This window comes from Triticum aestivum, chromosome 2A (genome assembly GCF_018294505.1).
Source record: "Triticum aestivum cultivar Chinese Spring chromosome 2A, IWGSC CS RefSeq v2.1, whole genome shotgun sequence".
Taxonomy (NCBI): Eukaryota; Viridiplantae; Streptophyta; class Magnoliopsida; order Poales; family Poaceae; genus Triticum; species Triticum aestivum.
In genome coordinates, this window is record NC_057797.1 from 500,331,175 (window position 1) to 500,347,974 (window position 16,800).

At 49.1% G+C, this 16,800-nt stretch overlaps 1 protein-coding gene across 3 annotated transcripts; it reads right to left on the bottom strand.

Moving 5' to 3' along the window:
• Nucleotides 1-7,959: 7,959 nt before the first annotated feature.
• LOC123189104 (protein PYRICULARIA ORYZAE RESISTANCE 21) lies at nucleotides 7,960-9,714 on the bottom strand. 3 transcript variants are annotated; one of them, XM_044601437.1, is made up of 3 exons: nucleotides 9,578-9,714; nucleotides 9,194-9,275; nucleotides 7,960-9,021 (listed from the first exon to the last, which is right to left on the bottom strand). In XM_044601437.1, the coding sequence occupies exons 2-3, from the start codon at nucleotides 9,273-9,275 to the stop codon at nucleotides 8,252-8,254; spliced, it is 852 nt and encodes a 283-aa protein (XP_044457372.1). In that variant the 5' UTR covers nucleotides 9,578-9,714; the 3' UTR covers nucleotides 7,960-8,251. The 3 variants fall into 3 exon arrangements, with proteins under 3 accessions (XP_044457372.1, XP_044457370.1, XP_044457371.1); XM_044601435.1 differs by having other exon boundaries at nucleotides 9,499-9,663; XM_044601436.1 differs by having other exon boundaries at nucleotides 9,491-9,647.
• Nucleotides 9,715-16,800: the final 7,086 nt, after the last annotated feature.

Below are 16,800 nucleotides of genomic sequence, written 5' to 3' on the forward strand. Positions count from 1 at the left end.
CCTAGGGGGGGCGCCGGCCCTAGGAGATCCAATCTCCTAGGGGGGGGCGGCCAAGGGGGTGCCTTGCCCCCCAAGGCAAGGGTGGCGCCCCCAGCCCTAGGGTTTCCAACCCTAGGCGCAGGGGGAAGCCCAAGGGGGGCGCACCAGCGCACAAGGGGCTGGTTCCCCTCCCACTTCAGCCCATGGGGCCCTCCGGGATAGGTGGCCCCACCCGGTGGACCCCCGGGACCCTTCCGGTGGTCCCGGTACAATACCGATTACCCCCGAAACTTTCCCGATGGCCGAAACTTTACTTCCTATATATAAATCTTCACCTCCGGGCCATTCCGGAACTCCACGTGACGTCCGGGATCTCATCTGGGACTCCGAACAACTTTCGGGTTACCGTATGCTTATATCTCTACAACCCTAGCGTCACCGAACCTTAAGTGTGTAGACCCTACGGGTTCGGGAGACATGCAGACATGACCGAGACGCTTCTTCGGTCAGTAACCAATAGCGGGATCTGGATACCCATGTTGGCTCCCACATGCTCCACGATGATCTCATCGGATGAACCACGATGTCGAGGATTCAATCAATCCGTATACAATTCCCTTTGTCAATCGGTACGTTACTTGCCCGAGACTCGATCGTCGGTATCCCAATACCTCGTTCAATCTCGTTACCGGCAAGTCACTTTACTCGTGTCGTAATGCATGATCCCGTGATCAACCACTTGGTCACATTGAGCTCATTATGATGATGCATTACCGAGTGGGCCTAGAGATACCTCTCCGTCATACGGAGTGACAAATCCCAGTCTCGATTCGTGCCAACCCAACAGACACTTTCGGAGATACCTGTAATGTACCTTTATAGTCACCCAGTTATGTTGTGACGTTTGGCACACCCAAGGCACTCCTACGGTATCCGGGAGTTGCACAATCTCATGGTCTAAGGAAATGATACTTGATATTCGGAAAAGCTACAGCAAACGAACTACACGATCTTTGAGCTATGCTTAGGATTGGGTCTTGTCCATCACATCATTCTCCTAATGATGTGATCTCGTTATCAATGACATCCAATGTCCATAGTCAGGAAACCATGACTATCCTTTGATCAACGAGCTAGTCAACTAGAGGCTCACTAGGGACGTATTGTGGTCTATGTATTCACACATGTATTACGATTTCCGGATAACACAATTATAGCATGAACAATAGACAATTATCATGAACAAAGAAATATAATAATAACCATTTTATTATTGCCTCTAGGGCATATTTCCAACATCCCTCACGTACTGGTTTGCCTCTTTCGTTTCACCTTTTGTTTTCCTTTTTACGAATTTTTAAAATCATAACTAGTTTGAAAAATTGGTTCATCGATTTGAAATGAAGTTCCAAATTCAAAATGTTCGGAAAATTTGAAAACAAAAGTTCATGAATCAAAAAATGTTCATGCATATGCAAAAATGTTAGTGAATAGAAAAATATTAACAAATTCAAGTAAAGTTTACGAGTTCAAAAAATTTCATGAATTTGAAAAAATGTTAATGCATTATAAAATATTCAGGAATTTGAATAATGTTCACATCTTAAAAAAATTACGAATTAAAAAAATGTTGGATGATTTTTGCAATCTCAAAACATGTTCATGCAAATACAAAAAATGCTCATGCAATAAAAAAATCATAAATTCAAAAACGATCATGAATTTTAAGAAAATTGTGAATGGAAAAAAACTCGGATTCCAAAAATGTTCATGCGTATATAATAAATCTTCATGAGTTCAATTTTTTTCATGAATTCCAAACCAATTCTCAAATTTTGAAAACTATCCATGAATACAAAAGCTGTTTGGATTTTTTAAATCATGACATTTTAAAAAATGTGAACAATTTATGAAATTCAGATTATTTTGAAAAAGCACAATATTTTTGAAACTAACAATTTCTGAAATTTCAAGCATGTTTTTAAAATAATGAACAAAATTTTGAAACATGATTTTTTTTAAAGATCATTTTTTTTTATTTAGTTGAAATTTTGCAAAAAAATAAAAGAAAGGAAAAAACGTGGAAGAAAAAGAAGAAAAAAACCGAAAAAAAATGAGACATAGAGAAAGAAGAAGGAAACAAAAGAGACATGATGAAAATAATAACCCAGAAAGAAAACCATTACAAAAAAATGTAGGAAAAAGAAAAAAAAACATATGGAATCTCCTAGAAGCAGATTGAAGTTTCAAAAACCGGACGAAAAACACTCTCATGTCTCGACTGATCCCTTCGCATGTGGTAAGGAGTCGTCCTACAGGAGCACCCTCAGTATGCAATCGCTGTCTTACGCGTTAGTGTAAGCGATATGTGTCAGTTATGGGAATAGGATCCTCACGAGTGCTTGTAATTAGCGCCTTCAGCGCTGGTTTGGAACTGGCGCTCGCTTCAGCAACACTTGGGCCGGCCGCTTAGGATAGTTTCTCGCCTGCGCTTGCCCGTCCACTACCTTCCCTAAAAAAAGCAGAAAACATGACTTGCCCTAAAAAATCCTCATCCGTTGCTCCCTGTCCAGAAAAAAAAACAATAGTGGTTGGTTCTGATAAAACATAAGTTTTTTCTAAAAACCAAATGTGAATTTTGCAAAGTCGTGAAGAGGCACCTGTTTTCTAAGAAAACCTGAATATTTGAAAAACGTTCACGATTTTGAAAAAAATCATGACTTGTTTTTAACAATGAATTTTCAATTTTTTTGATGAATTTTAGAAAAAGTTCACAAATCTGAGAAGAGTTCACAAACATGGAAAAAGTTCATGAAGTTTAGAAAAACACAGTTAAAAAGTTTGCAAAAACAAAGAAAAGGAAAAAACACAAAGAAAAGAAATAAAATCAGAAAACAAACCGCGGTCGGAAGCTCGTAGAAGATTCACAAAACCGCTTGGAAGCATTTAGAAGCTTTCACAAAACCGGATGGTTGATGTTTATGTAAAAGAACGCAACCTATATGGGTCGGCCATTCCTTCGTAGGTGTGCGCGATGTACAGAATTGCCTATAAATAGCGCCTTGAGCGCCAAATAGGAATTGACAAACCGAAGAGAGGTGACGGACAAAAGGACGCGCCGATGAATGAAAAAAATTGAAAAATAGTGAGGACTAGAACGTATTTAAAAAACACACTATCACAGTTCAGGTAGGTGTCTCTCAGGCTCTACAAAATGTCCTGCAAAATCACCATGTTATCTCTACTTTTTTGCTAAAAACTACCACTACGAGTTAATTACTAATTGGGCTAAAATTAAACCCGATGTGACAACATTTGCCCACCGGTCAGTTCCACGTGGCGCCACAAGGTCAACTTTGTTTGGTTGACCGTTAAGTTGAGCGTTATAACATGTGGGACCCACATGGTTGTCTTAATAAAAAAATCCACTAGTTTAGTCACCCAGCCTCAATTGAGCCTCGATGCCCCGATCCAGCCCCGATGCCCAATGTTCCTCGAGGTGATGCCTCGCACGAGGTGCCCAAAAGAGTGCCCCTGCCGCCATCGACGAAAAAGAGGCTCTCCGGCAAGTGCAGAGCCTTGCCAAGCCAGTCCACGACCACCATCTCCGGCTTAGCAGCTACCGGGGAGGTGGCCCACATGAATGGTTCCATATTGATGTAGCTAATGAGCCCCTCTCCGAGAGGAAATGAACGACACCACGTTGATGCCAACCACTTGTTGCTGGACACGGGAAGTGTGTGAAGTGGCGAGGGCTCTGCTAGTGCGGATGAGGTCACAGATGTCCCTTAGCATCGAGCCAATTGAGTCGGGCTCCAGACGGGACGACGGGTCTGCGGGGAGCACGTCGTTCCGTGTCCGTCACCTCCAGTAGTTACGGTTGCCATAGCGGATGCAACTTCAACGGTGAGGGAAGAACGACCACGTGGATGCGTCCGTTCTGCAGCTGCCACTGGAGCCGAAGCACAAAGTGTTTGAAGGCACCGTCTGTGATCCATGCCTGTCGGCGTCTTTCATCTTGGTGAAGACAGTCAGGTGGGCCTTTGAATCCCGGCGGCGGCCTCCTTGCGGCCGGCTGTAGTGGCCGTCAGCTCCTCCCTCCGTCAAGCTTACACTGCCACTCCCCGTGACCACATGTACTGGGGTGCCCACAAATTTATTAAAATGTCATAGAGATAATGGTTGACTCTGATGGGTGGGGCCCACATACAACTTGACGGTCAAACTACTCAATGCCGTGTCAGATTTGACAGATGGGCCACCCCTGGGCTGTCATAATCCGGCTTAAAATGCCTGAATCGGTACCTTATCAAAAGTGATAGTTTTGAGCAAAAAACAAAAATGCAAAAAATGGTAGTAGTTTCATAGGACTTTTTGTTTTTTTAGAAAAAGGGTATTACACCGGCCTCTGCATCCGAAAGATGCATACGGCCTATAATAAAAACCAAAGTAGCCACAATATCTGAAGGTACAAAAAAAAACAAGCTGCTCCAGTGAGCCAAATCAAAAAAATCCACAACCGGCTGGCAAATAAAATAGGAGCACTACATGCCTATCTTATAACATGACCGCCATCCAAACCGGTTGAAAATACCCCGAGCTACCATCTCCCATCGGGTAGACGCAGTAGCCAAACGCCCCCTGGCCTCCGTCGGAGTGAGTAACGACCACATACGGATCAATGCTGTGGCCCTGAAGATAACCTGCAAAAAGTGAAAGTTCGTTTTTCTGTTAAAAACCAAATCATTTCTGCAATTCCATATTGCCCATAACAAGGCACACGCTCCCACACAAATGTGTCTTGCTATATTCAAGTTAACCCCATCAAGCCAAGTTCCAAATAACATATTGATAGATGTAGGTGGAGTAATATTAAAAGCAATATGAATCGAACGCCAAAGAATCTTAGCCAGCGGACAATCTAAAAAGAGGTGCCTTATAGTTTCGTTACAATCACAAAAGCTACACCTAGCAGAACCCACCCAATTACGTTTTGCCAGGTTATCTTTTGTCAAAATCACTTGTTTATGCACAAATCACATAAACACTTTGATACGCAAAGGTACCTTAACTTTCCAGACGTGCTTCGAGCTTGTAGCGTGGTAGGAGTAGTTATGAGGGTCACTTTGCCCGAATTGTGGTAGTTTTTTCTGTTAAATTCTACCTAGATAGATAGGGAGACCTGCGATATAAGCTCGTACGATACTGTCAACGACGTATGTATATTCCCCGCAAAAAAAAAACGACGTATGTATAAAGACAAGAGTGTCAATTTAGCTCGGTGGAGTTGGTAGGGAGTCCAAATCCGATTGAAGCCCCAAGGGAAAACGAAACAAATGTCTAGGACGCCCTGGTCCGTCGCGCTAGACAGGGATCCCATAGCAGCTAGGACGCGCTGGTCCGTGGACACTGGACATCAAACAAGAAACAAGTGCACAAATCCAAATTGCAAAAGTCCTGGTCCTTCATTGTTTCCCGTGGGAAGTACGATTTGGGAGGGAAAGGACATGCAAAAAAGTTGGCCCTTCATTATTCCACGTGGATTGTTTGTAACTACTCACTTCGTTCCTAAATATAAGTCTATGTAGAGATTTCATTATAGACTACATACGGAGCAAAATGAATGCATCTGTTTCTAAAATGTATCTACATATATCTGTATGTGATCCATAGTGAAATCTCCAGTGGCGGAGCTTGAAAGAAAATTTTGGACGGGCCAAAGGGTGTTTTTTCTTCTAATTCTGAATCTTACAAGATGGAGTCGGCAGATTCTGAATCATAAGCACATACAGAGATATGAGAGGATGGGGAATTGGAGACGTTGTGCGTCTGTGTACGGTGCGAGTATGAGACGAGAGGGGATGGGCCTGCTGTGTGTTGCGTAGGCTGGGCTAGGAACTAGGAACAGCACATAGGTAAAAGAATTTGGTGAAATTCCTGGGCGGGCCATGGCCCTGTTTAGCCCTAAAGCTCCGTCCCTAGAAATCTCTACAAAAACTTACATTTAGGAACGGAGGGAGTATATCTTTACATATACTTACAAGACAAAGTATTGTTAGTGGATGTATGTCTATCTGCAACTGTATTTTTTTTAACCGAGACAAAGATTTGTCTCACTAATTAATTAAGAAAGAAAGAGTTTATAGTCCATTACATCGGCTCCACAACATAGCCCATCATACAAGTATAACGCCGTCAAAAAATAGGATTACCCTCTCAACATGACAGCGCTCAGGTGCCTAGTCCCTGCGGGGATCCATAGTCTTCCCTGTCCTGGATGAGCTTCACAATGTAGAAGGGGTGATTTACTATAAATTACAAATTTATATGCATGATCTCACGAAAATTATAAACTTATGTGCATGTGCAATAGTCTTTCCCACTGCATTACTTGTCATTATATGAGTGTTAAACCCTGTGATGATACGGACTTTTTTCTAGTCTTTCCTACTACACTAGTGAACTAGTACCCATGACTGATGGTCTGATGTTATATAATACTTGGATACATATGTATGTTTTGTAGCTAGATGAGAAAATGCAAGTAAATGACTGTCCTTAATCCTGAATACCGCCCTATACCTACCTATCTGCTCAGCTCGACCTCATGTTTGTGTTATGGGGCTATTGTGCCTTCGTGTGTTGTTGGCCACTGACCTGCACAATCTGTCTATCCATCTTAGATCAGAATTGTATGCCATTGATGTTGACTCGTGATAAGAGGGGTCTGGACCGAGTTTAGTTGGGTGTCAAATTGGATGGTATCATATCGTGTGTTTGCACGTGGCTACACATGTACAATAACTTTTTTTGATTTATATAAAATATATCCCAATATATATGGATTTATTATGGTAGACCAGCCCACCCAACTTTAAATCCCAATAAAGACTAACGCGCGCTTCGTTGCACTGTTTTTCACTCGTGGGAATGGAATTAACTCTTTTTTCTCTAGCAGGTTATTGTAGTCAGTTTTTTCGTTATAATTTTATTTGTGTTGGCTTGGGTCATAATTATGTCATGGCGGTGTTTTTTTATTCGTATACCATGTTGGGCTGTTTTTAGAGTTGGTATTTGTTCTAAGAAGACAGTAGAGTTACTTGATGCATGCTTGTGGACCTGTGGTGTCCTTACATGTTTCAGGTTCAGTGTCAGCCAGTGGTGATCGTGTAGCTCCTTGGGAGTTCCTATTCCATGCTTAGACCATGGAACTGCTGCTATAACGCTCACATTGTTCGGTCCATGAAGCTCTTGCCCGCTCGGCTCGGCTCCCTGCTCCGCTTGCTTAGTTTTTTTCCTGCTCGCTTCAATTCTAGCTTGAGAAAAACAACTTATTTGAAAAACTTCGCTGAATCAAAATATGTTCACTAATATTTTTAAACATACTGGATTTTAAAAATGTTCCAAATTAAAAAAGAAATGTAAAAATTAGTCAAACAAAAACGAAAAAAATCATTATTTTGTACACGAGTTGAACCATCCATCATCATTATGTTGTGAGAAACAGTGTTTCATGAAAATAGACTTTCACTCAACTTTATATATAAAGGACCGACCACTGCCAAACAACAAATTATTCAAGTGCAAGGAAACTAAGAAAAAAAGTCTATGACAACCTCTCTTTATTCGATAAATAAAACCTCCCTTTATTATAAAGCATCGACCATAGCAGTACAACAAATTATCCAAGTGCTAAGAAAATGAAAGGAGTTCTACCAAGGTCCAAGGCAATGGTACATCACATGCCCAAAAGCGAAGAAAGAAAATCGGTACACGACTCAGAAATAGTGTTTTGGTGGGAAGCAGAATGATATGTGCCGGTGAAGATGGACCCGCGCTATAGGACGTACAAGCACCCTCCATCATTGCAAGTTTTTTGACCGCTTGGTAAACACCCTCCATCATTGTGGACTATCAATAGTACAACAGATCAATAAATTACTTTCGCTAAAAAAGGATAAATTAAATCACCTTCACAAATATTCTCAAAAGAAAAATCACGTTCACAAATAAAACAGGATTTACATGTACAACATATCAATTAAATTACATCCACAAATAAAAATGATTACATGACACATCTTCCTCCTCGAACGTATATTGAACAGCTGAACTCGTAGACGTACAGAAGTAACACTGGACTAGTTTATTAAGGCTCGCATTATTCGGATTTTCGATGCATGGTAAAAAAAATTAGGCGGTGCAGATAACGTGGCAGCACCACATCAGTGCAGTCCATGGGTTGTTCATCGTAGTAATCCAAGATCAATCATCACATGATGGAGCAGGCATCCGATGGGTTCTCCTCCGTGAACCATGGTGGCGGCATGAAGCAGGGTTGCTGCGGCGGCCAGGTGGGCGGCGGCCAGCAATTAGCAGGCGGCTTGCCGCAGCCACAGCCACCGTGAGAGGGGTGTTGCGACTGCGAGCACTTACAGGGCTCCGGCTTGGGGGGGTCCGGCGGCGGTGGGGGAGGCGGTGGCGGCGGGGCCGGTGGCTTTTCGGCAGGGCAGCAGTGACACTGCTGCGGAGGGCAGTTCCACGGCGAGCTCTGGCACTGCATAGGGTACGGCACCGGGTACGGGTATGGCACGAACTTGTATGTTGGTTTGGCCTCAGGTTTGCATGGTTTGTGCTCAGCCGGGCATGGTTTGGCCTCAGGTTTGCATGGTTTGGGCTCAGACGGGCATGGTTTGGGCTCAGGTTTGCATGGTTTGTGCTCAGGAGCCGGCGGGCATGGCTTCGGGTGACATGGACATGGTTTTGGCGGCTCGGGCGGAGGCGGGCATGTGCATGTGCATGGTTTTGGCGGGTCAGGCGGAGGCGGGCATGTGCATGCGCATGGTGGTTTCTTTGGCTTGTCTGGGCATGGGGGCGGCGGCGGCGGCGGTGGCGGCCATTGTTTTACGATCTCGATCTCCTTGACGGCCTTGCAGGCCTTGCACCAGATCTTTTTGCAGAGCTTGTCCGCGTCGAATTTCCCACGGACGATCACCCTGTTGTCCTTGTCCTCGTACTCAATCTTCTCGATGCAGTAATCCTCTGTTACACGCAAACACGACTTGTTAATTGCATGAATCCTCTTATGATCAATCTTACGTAAGAAGAACTATTATGTGCAGTTTCATCGAAAAGCACTACAAATAGCAAATCTGGAACAATTTCCTTGTTTTGAAGATACCATTCCCAGTGCAAGAATGAGCCCTGGTTTTACCTTTGAGACACTCGAGGACATTCTTGATCTTCTTCTTGCAGCGGCAGCATTGCAGGTCTACCGTAATCACCAGTATACTCATCTGCAAACAGTCACACAGATGAAAACAGCCCGGCAAAGCAATCATAGTTTTTTTTAATATAAATTGTATTTTCATTTGATCGTTATATCGCACCGACCGAAAACCTGCAATCCTAGCATGTGTCCATCATTTCTGAAATTTCTAGCTGCTCTGCTCAGCAACATATCGAATGCTTTTGAAAATAAGAAAAACTAGTAAGTGTCAACATTGCTTACATGCTTACCTCGTGGATTAGCACGAATAGCTCTGCAGCAACTAAAGGAAAAACGTCTAGTGGTGGTGGTGGGGTCGATAAAGCTCACCTCTCAGCTCTGGAGCATGAAGGTTGCAGTGCCCATGGGCGAGTGGAGAAACGGAGGAGGATGAGCAGGGAGAGGTGAACCATGCGTTCCTTTATGTTGGGGGTACGCCGAAGGCTGCCAAAAAATGGTGATGTCCCGTCTGGTCCGTCCGATCGCGCCTCCAGTGGAAAGGACGATTTGGTCGTTTTCAGATAGTTCCTCTCGTTTTCTTGCTTTTCTGCTCGGTTCAGAAGTTCCTTTTGGCTTACGAAGAAGGGATTAAGATCTTGCCGATCCCTCTACAGTGTGGTTGTTTTCTTGCTCTCCCTTCGGTTATGAGGGTACACGGCAAGGCAACAGTAATCCTGACTTGTGTCTAAATCTAGTCCTCCCACCCAATGGGAGAGAACTCAGAAAACACAGCAAAATTTGACTAGTATCCAAGTGAAAATCCTTGATCACCTGCTCCTCCGTGCGGCTGCCACCCGCAACATAATCGCCGCGTCCTTCCATGGCGCTCGCGCTGCTCGTGCTCGATCTGTAGAACAATTTTCGAAGCTTGGGTTCAAAACATTGCGGCCTTGGACCGATTCGTTCTGATCCTTTTTCTTCTTCTTGCTGGTGCACTCGGGCTTTAGCGCCACGAGCTGCCGAGTCTTGTTTTTTTTAAAGAGACATCAGAAAAGGTCTTATATCTACACGTTAGCGTCGTCCCTAAAAAAAACTTAGGGTTTCTTTGCCTTCCGGCGGCGCCGCCACCGATCCGCCTCGTCTCCGATGGCCTTAGGGCCATGGCGGCGCGGTGGATCTCGGCCTTTGCCGGCGGGAGGGCTCCGTTTTTAGGTGTTTTTTAAAATTTTGTTAGGGTTTAAGTCCTGCTTAGAAAGACGAGACAACGATGGCTATCTGAAGATGGAATAAGGTCTTCCCCGCCTAGCCCCTGTTCCGGTGATGTGTCTAGCATCATCGATGGACGTGTGGAGGTTGGATCCTTCCGATCTACGCTACTCTTTATCGGCGGCGGTTGCTCTTCTGTTGCGCCGGTCCTATGGAGCCTTAGTACGACGACTTCTCGAATGTCTACTATAACAAGTTTTGCCCTGCTCCGACAAGGGAGGGACAATGACAGCGGCGCGCCTTCGGCTCGCTTCAGTGCTTGTAGTTATCGCTAAGTGGTCTATGAACCTGGATGTAATCTTTATTATTTCTGGTGTTCGTTGTATTGCCATGATTGAAGATAAGTAGATTGGAAGTTTTATCAAAAAAAGAAGAAAATATCTTATATCTGAAATTTATCAAGATAAACAACGGCCAGTATAATAAAAGGACAATTGGACGTACACAGACTGCTACTTCCTCCGTTCCAAACTAAGTGTTTAACTTTGTACCAATTTTAGTACAAAGTTATATTAAGGTTGATACACTTATTTTGGGACACAGGGAGTACAAAATAGAATTACATTGCAAAATGTATTAGCTTTCTTCTTTGATATGATCGTATGCTGCTCGTCAGAGATTGAAAATTACAATGAACCAACATTGAAGAAAAAGGACACCTACAAACATCTTGGCCATACCAGAATTAAAGACCGCAATAGCCACTTGCCTCTTGAGACGAGATCTATTAATCATTGAAGAAGCATTCGTTGAAGCATCATCCCACGCAGAGCAACTTGCATTCCATCACCACCGGTAGAAGATATCAAAATCTTTGCACAATGGCTAGCCAATTTGCTTTCACTGAAGGACACACCAACTGTCAAGATGTGAAGAGAACAAATAGATCTGGGACACCAACTCTCACAGGCCTATCGACGAAGCCGGATGGCAAGGTAGAGAGAGACTGTCGGATGTGGGGCTCCGGCTAACCCTTAAGATTCGAACACTGGGGTGTGCGCGAAGTCTTTCCCTCCTACCGATCTACGTTCTAACTCGCTAAGATCTTGCGGACGAACTCGACGAACTCGCAACATGGAAAGACACGGGGTTTATACTGGTTTGGGCCACCGTTGTGGTGTAATACCCTACTCCAGTGTGGTGGTGGTGGATTGCCTCACAGGTTGATGACGAACAGTACAAGGGAAGAACAGCCTCCTGAGGTTGAGGTGTTCTTGTGCTTTCGGACTTGTGTGTGTCTCTGGGTCTGATCCCCTCTCTCTCTACTATGGTGGCTAGCTCTACTTATATAGGCCCTGGTCCTCTTCCCAAATATTGAGCGGGAAGGGAGCCAACAATGGCGGGCTAATCTGAAGGGGGGCAACTAGTACAAGCTATCCTGACAAAAGGTAGTCTGCGCCTGTGAAAGGCTCTGGGGTGACGCCGTCTTGGGCTCCATGATGAACTCCGCCTGGTCTTGGTCTTGTTGCACCAAAATGGCAACCTTTGCCTGAAGCCTCGGTACTCCGCGGCTGCGCTTGCCTCCTTTGCACCAAAGGAGAAAGAAGGACGCTGCGCTCGCTGGCGCCCGCCTGGTGTCGATCGTCATGGCTTACGTCACGAGAGCCTCGCGAGGTTTGCCCCGCCTTGATATCTCCGCTCCTCGTGAGCCTGCCTGGCCAGATCACTCCAGAGGAGGTCTTGCGTCGTCCGCCTCGCGAAGCTTGGCCCCTCACGAGGGTCTTGGGTGCCTTGTTAGTGAAGGTGGGTCGTACAACCTGCTGGCTCAGCCACGCCGTGGGCCACAGGCAGGCAGGTCTGGGGACCCCCATTCCCAGAACACCGACAGTAGCCCCCGGGCCCAAGGTGCGCTCGGGCTTGGCTTCGCAGCGAAGCCAAGGGTCAAGTTCGGAGCACCGCGAGCCCCAAAAGCCTGCGGCCTCGGTCGACGCGTGGCGTTTGATTGGACGTGGGCGTCTCCGCTTCCCCACGCTGCCTCGTCAACTGCATGACTTGACAAGTCCCTGCGACATGCAAGGAAAACCATCATTACCTGAGATTGTGGGAGGTGCCGGTTGGCCTTCTTCCGTTATAAATGGAGAGGGGGGCGGAGCCCCCGTCACCCATCTCTTCCTCGCTTGCTTGCTTCCTCCTCCTTGCTCTACTGCTTGCTCCAATGGCGCCTATCAGAAGGTTCTCCGTCGAAGAGAAGGGGGAAGCCCCCCGGGATGTCCCGGAGCCACTCCCGCCGAAGAAGAGGTCGATCCATCGCCGTGACGAAGCGCCTATGCAAGTGGTGACGAGGCCTTGGTGCGAGCGGCCTCCACTGGGGTACCCGCTACCCCTGTACGCCCAAGCCGAGGGCTTGGGAGGATGAAGTGACGAGTAGTGCCGCCCATGCTGCATCCGGGGTCGCCGTGCCATGACGACGCGTGCCGTCCACGCTGCGGACTCCTCGCACGAGTTGGTGCTGTGGGCGCCGATGCCTCCGAGCTCCTGGATCCGCTTCCCGCGGTTCTTCTCTGACGTGATGCCGCCGAGGGGGCCTCTCGAGCTCTGGCTGCAACACGCCGACTGCAGCGCTTCAGCGACCGGAGCGGAGATCGAAGCGGTCCCCACCGGTAAGATCTTCATGACCCGCGGCTGGGGGGAGATCACTCGAGTCTGTCGTGCGAGGGGCGCCCTCGCGATCCACTTTGAGTACGACGGTGCCTCCACGCTCTTCTTCAAGGTCTTTGACGCCGAGGGCCATTGCCTGGAGTGCTGCTCCGGAGAAGAGCGCGAGGCTGATGCGCGCTCCGCTCGCGACCACTCTAGCAGCAGCAGCCCTTGGGAGTCCAGCAGCTCTCCCGAGCTCTACGAGACTCTGGAGACGAGCGACAATAGCTACGTGTCCCCGAGCTCTCGCCGCGCTCGGAGCAGGGCTACGCCATCCGGCCGCCGCCACCGCTGATCTGGATGGGGTTGGCGCCGGCCTCCCGTGGCCCACTGTTGATGATGGCGTCCGCCACGGAAGGATGTAGATAGGACCCCCCTTAGCATCAGCTTTTGTTTCCTGCGAAGAATCATGAATCACCCCGTGGGGGCATGTAAGGATCTGCAATGCCTTTGTACTTATCTTCCTTGTTATGAAGATTTCATGAACGCGTGTCCCGTTAAGGCTCGGTCCCCCCTTTCTTTCCTCGCGATAGCTTGTTGCTCTACGCTGACGGGTCCCGGTCCCAAGGCGGCTACAACCGTCGCTGGTATGCCAGGTCACGATGCCGTGGTCAAGGCCATGAGGTGCGCGGCCCGAGGTCCAGTAAGAGCCCTGAGACGCGATGCTCAGGAGGTCCCCCTTAGCGCCCAAGCGGCCATGGTAAGGAAAGAAAGGAATATGACTTGGCCGCAACGGGGTTGCGACATGGTATGAGCGACTACTAGGCCCAAATATTTAGTCATCCGAGGGCGAGACTTATCTTGCTGACTCTGCGGTGATTCCTGATGCTGCGCTAGGGCTGCGCGCCAACTTATGCGACATAGCTAGGCCGGTCCGTATGAGTTTTCCTTCTCCCGGGCTCTTCTTAGTGCTCTACATCCTCAGGTCCCGGCCCTCAAGCGAGCTCAGCCGCCACTGGTATGCCAGGTCGCGATGCCGTGGTCAAGGCCAGGGGGTGAGGGCTGGAGAGCCAGTAAGAGCTCCTGAGTCGCGATGCTCAGGAGCCGCCCTTTTAACGCGCAAGCGAATTGCACGAAAGAAAAGGAGACTCGCGGTGCCGCCTACTATTCTTCCCGCGGGGTCCCTGTGGATAGGCACAAGAAGAAACATGGTTTGTCGTTACTGCCGCCTGCCTGCCGCTGGTTGGTCCGGATGAAGTGAAGGCATTGAGGGCCTGGTGAGGTGACGTGCACGGCGCGTGCCGCGAGCCAGAGCTCGACCACTCAGATTTGTCGGTCGTGGTAGGCACAGACCCATGTACCAGCGCCATGCCTGTGTAGAGGCCCCGAGGGAGGCGATGATCGAGCAGGTGATAGCAGTTGGCAGGTTAAGCATGAAGAGCAGATCGACTTGGATAAATGCAGGAAGATACATGCCACTGGGTCTGGCCCGAGCGGCTTAGGGATGATGCAGCCCGAGGGGCGCCCCCAGCAAGGTAAGCTAAAGACTTAAGCAAAAGAGATACATGCCATAGGGACGGACCCGTGTGGCCTAGGAATAATGCATCCCGAGGGGCTCTCCCAGCTTAAATGAACTTGGAAGATGTCACCTGGTTCTGTAGACGAAGTAGAGTTGGTGCAGCTGAAGCCACACGTTGAAGGAATGGCTCCTCATGAGCCACCGGGACCCTGAGCCTCGGGAGGCTCTGGGGGCTCGGGAGGTTCCCTGAAGACCGTCCCCATCTCCCCCCAGAACGGCGTGGAACCTGGCCTCCTGAGCCGCCAGGACTTGCCACACGTTGTGCTGATAGGCCGACGCCACGCCCGGCAAGCCGAAAGGCATGCGAACGTAGCTGTGTGGTGGACCCTCACAACGACCCGCACGTGATGGCCAGAATCGTTCCTAAGATGCAGCCCTGTTGAGCCCTGGGATGTCGATGCAGACGCGCAGTTCAGCACCCTCGCCTGGATGGTGAGCCACGCTCGGTGAGCGGCTCTCGCCGCGCATGGCTCTCGCGTCTTGTAGCTCTTGGGTGGTCTTGGTGATGAACTCCTGGGTGGTGGGCACTCCTTGCCATGTGCTCTCCTGAGGAAAGAGTGCCATGAAGCACGCTTCCAAGGGGTGCCCAAGCGCCTCCCCCGTGAGGTTGACAAGGTCTGAGGCCCTCCAGAAGAGAGCCCCCGAGCCCTGCCCGAGGAGGGCACCAAGCACGCTTTCCTATGCGGTGGAGGGAGGCGCCCCTGGAGCGGGCACTGATCCTGACGAGGCTCCTAACGCGAGGCCATCTTCTTGGGGTCCTGCGCGGCGCGACAGCTTCTTCTTGGGGATGGTCTCCGGAGGGCCTTCACTTCTGCTGTCAGGGTTGTCGATTGCTGCGGCTTGGAAAGCGCGCTCAAGGGAGCATATCGCATCCCTTTCTTCACATGGGACCGTGATGATTCCCCTGCTTTCTGGCATCTTGAGGACGTTGTAGCCATGGTGAGTGATTGCCATGAACTTGGCCAGGGCTGGATACCCGAGGATGGAATTATACGGCAGGCGGATGTGCGCGACGTCGAAGTCGATGAGCTCGGTGCGGTAATTCTTGCGCTCCCCGAAGGTGACAGGCTGGCGGACTTGCCCCACCGGTGTGGTGGAACCGTCAGTCACTCCTGAGAAAGGCTTGGTTGGCTGGAGTTGCTCATAGGGCACTTGGAGGTTGTCGAACGTGTCGACGGATAGGACGTTGAGCCCAGCGCCACCATTGATGAGAGTCTTGGTGACTTGCACATTGCTGATGACTGGGGAGCACAGCATAGGGAGTGCGCCAGCGGTGGCTGCGCACTTGAGCTGGTCGGCCAAGTCGAAGGTGATGGCGCATTGGGACCACCTGAGCGGGCGCGTGGCCTCGAGCTTGGGGATCGCCGTGTTCACCTCGCGAGTGAACTGTTTGAAGATGTGTTGAGAGGCTCGGGCCTGAGCAACGCCCAAGATGCAAGCGATCGCACGCGGCTCCTAGAAGCCCCCAGCCCCCTCGTCCTGGTGGTGGTCGTCGTTCCTTCTTGGTGGAGGCAACGGGGGAAGACCGGCGTTGCCCTCGAGACGATCCTCATGAGGCCGGTCCCTTCAGGCGCCCTCGCGAGGTTGGTCCTGCCAGCGGTCCTCACGAGGCCAGTTGCGCCACTCCTGGTGTGGGGCACGGTCGTCCCAGCATCCACCTCCGCGTCCTCCTCCGCGGCCGTAGCCCCGGTCGTTGCGCTCGAGGCGTCGACCGAAGCGTCCTTCCCGTATGGCTCTGAGCTCTTGACAATCGCTGGTGTTGTGGGTGTTCAGGTTGTGGAAGGCGCAGAACGGACGACCGTTCTTGGATGACTCAGGCTGATCTCTGCCTCGCTTGGTGTCAGGCTCCGCTGTGAGCACCACTACCTCTTTGCGCTTCACGTCCTTGGCCTTGGCCTTCTTCTCCTCCACTCCTGCAGCTGGCAGCTCAAGGAGAGAGAGGCGCCCCTCCTCAGCTCTTGCGCACTTGGTCGCCAGGTTGAACAGCTCCTGAGATGTGCAAAGCTCCTCGTGGATAGCCAACTCTTCCTTCATTTTGACCTCACGGACGCCGTCTGAGAACACGGAGATGATGGCTTCGTCCGTGACCTTGGGGATCTTGAGGCGGGTGTTGTTGAAGCACTGGATGTACTTCTGGAGGGTCTCTCCTGGCTGTTGCTTGATGCGGCGTAGATCGCCCGCGGCCGGGGGG

Excerpts from the sequence above, each read along its gene's own strand:
- LOC123189104 (XM_044601437.1), bottom strand. The coding sequence starts at position 9,275 with ATGAGTATACTGGTGATTACGGTAGACCTGCAATGCTGCCGCTGCAAG. Across the intron at positions 9,022-9,193 it reads TGTCCTCGAGTGTCTCAAAG|AGGATTACTGCATCGAGAAG; the intron begins GTAAAACCAGGG and ends TGCGTGTAACAG.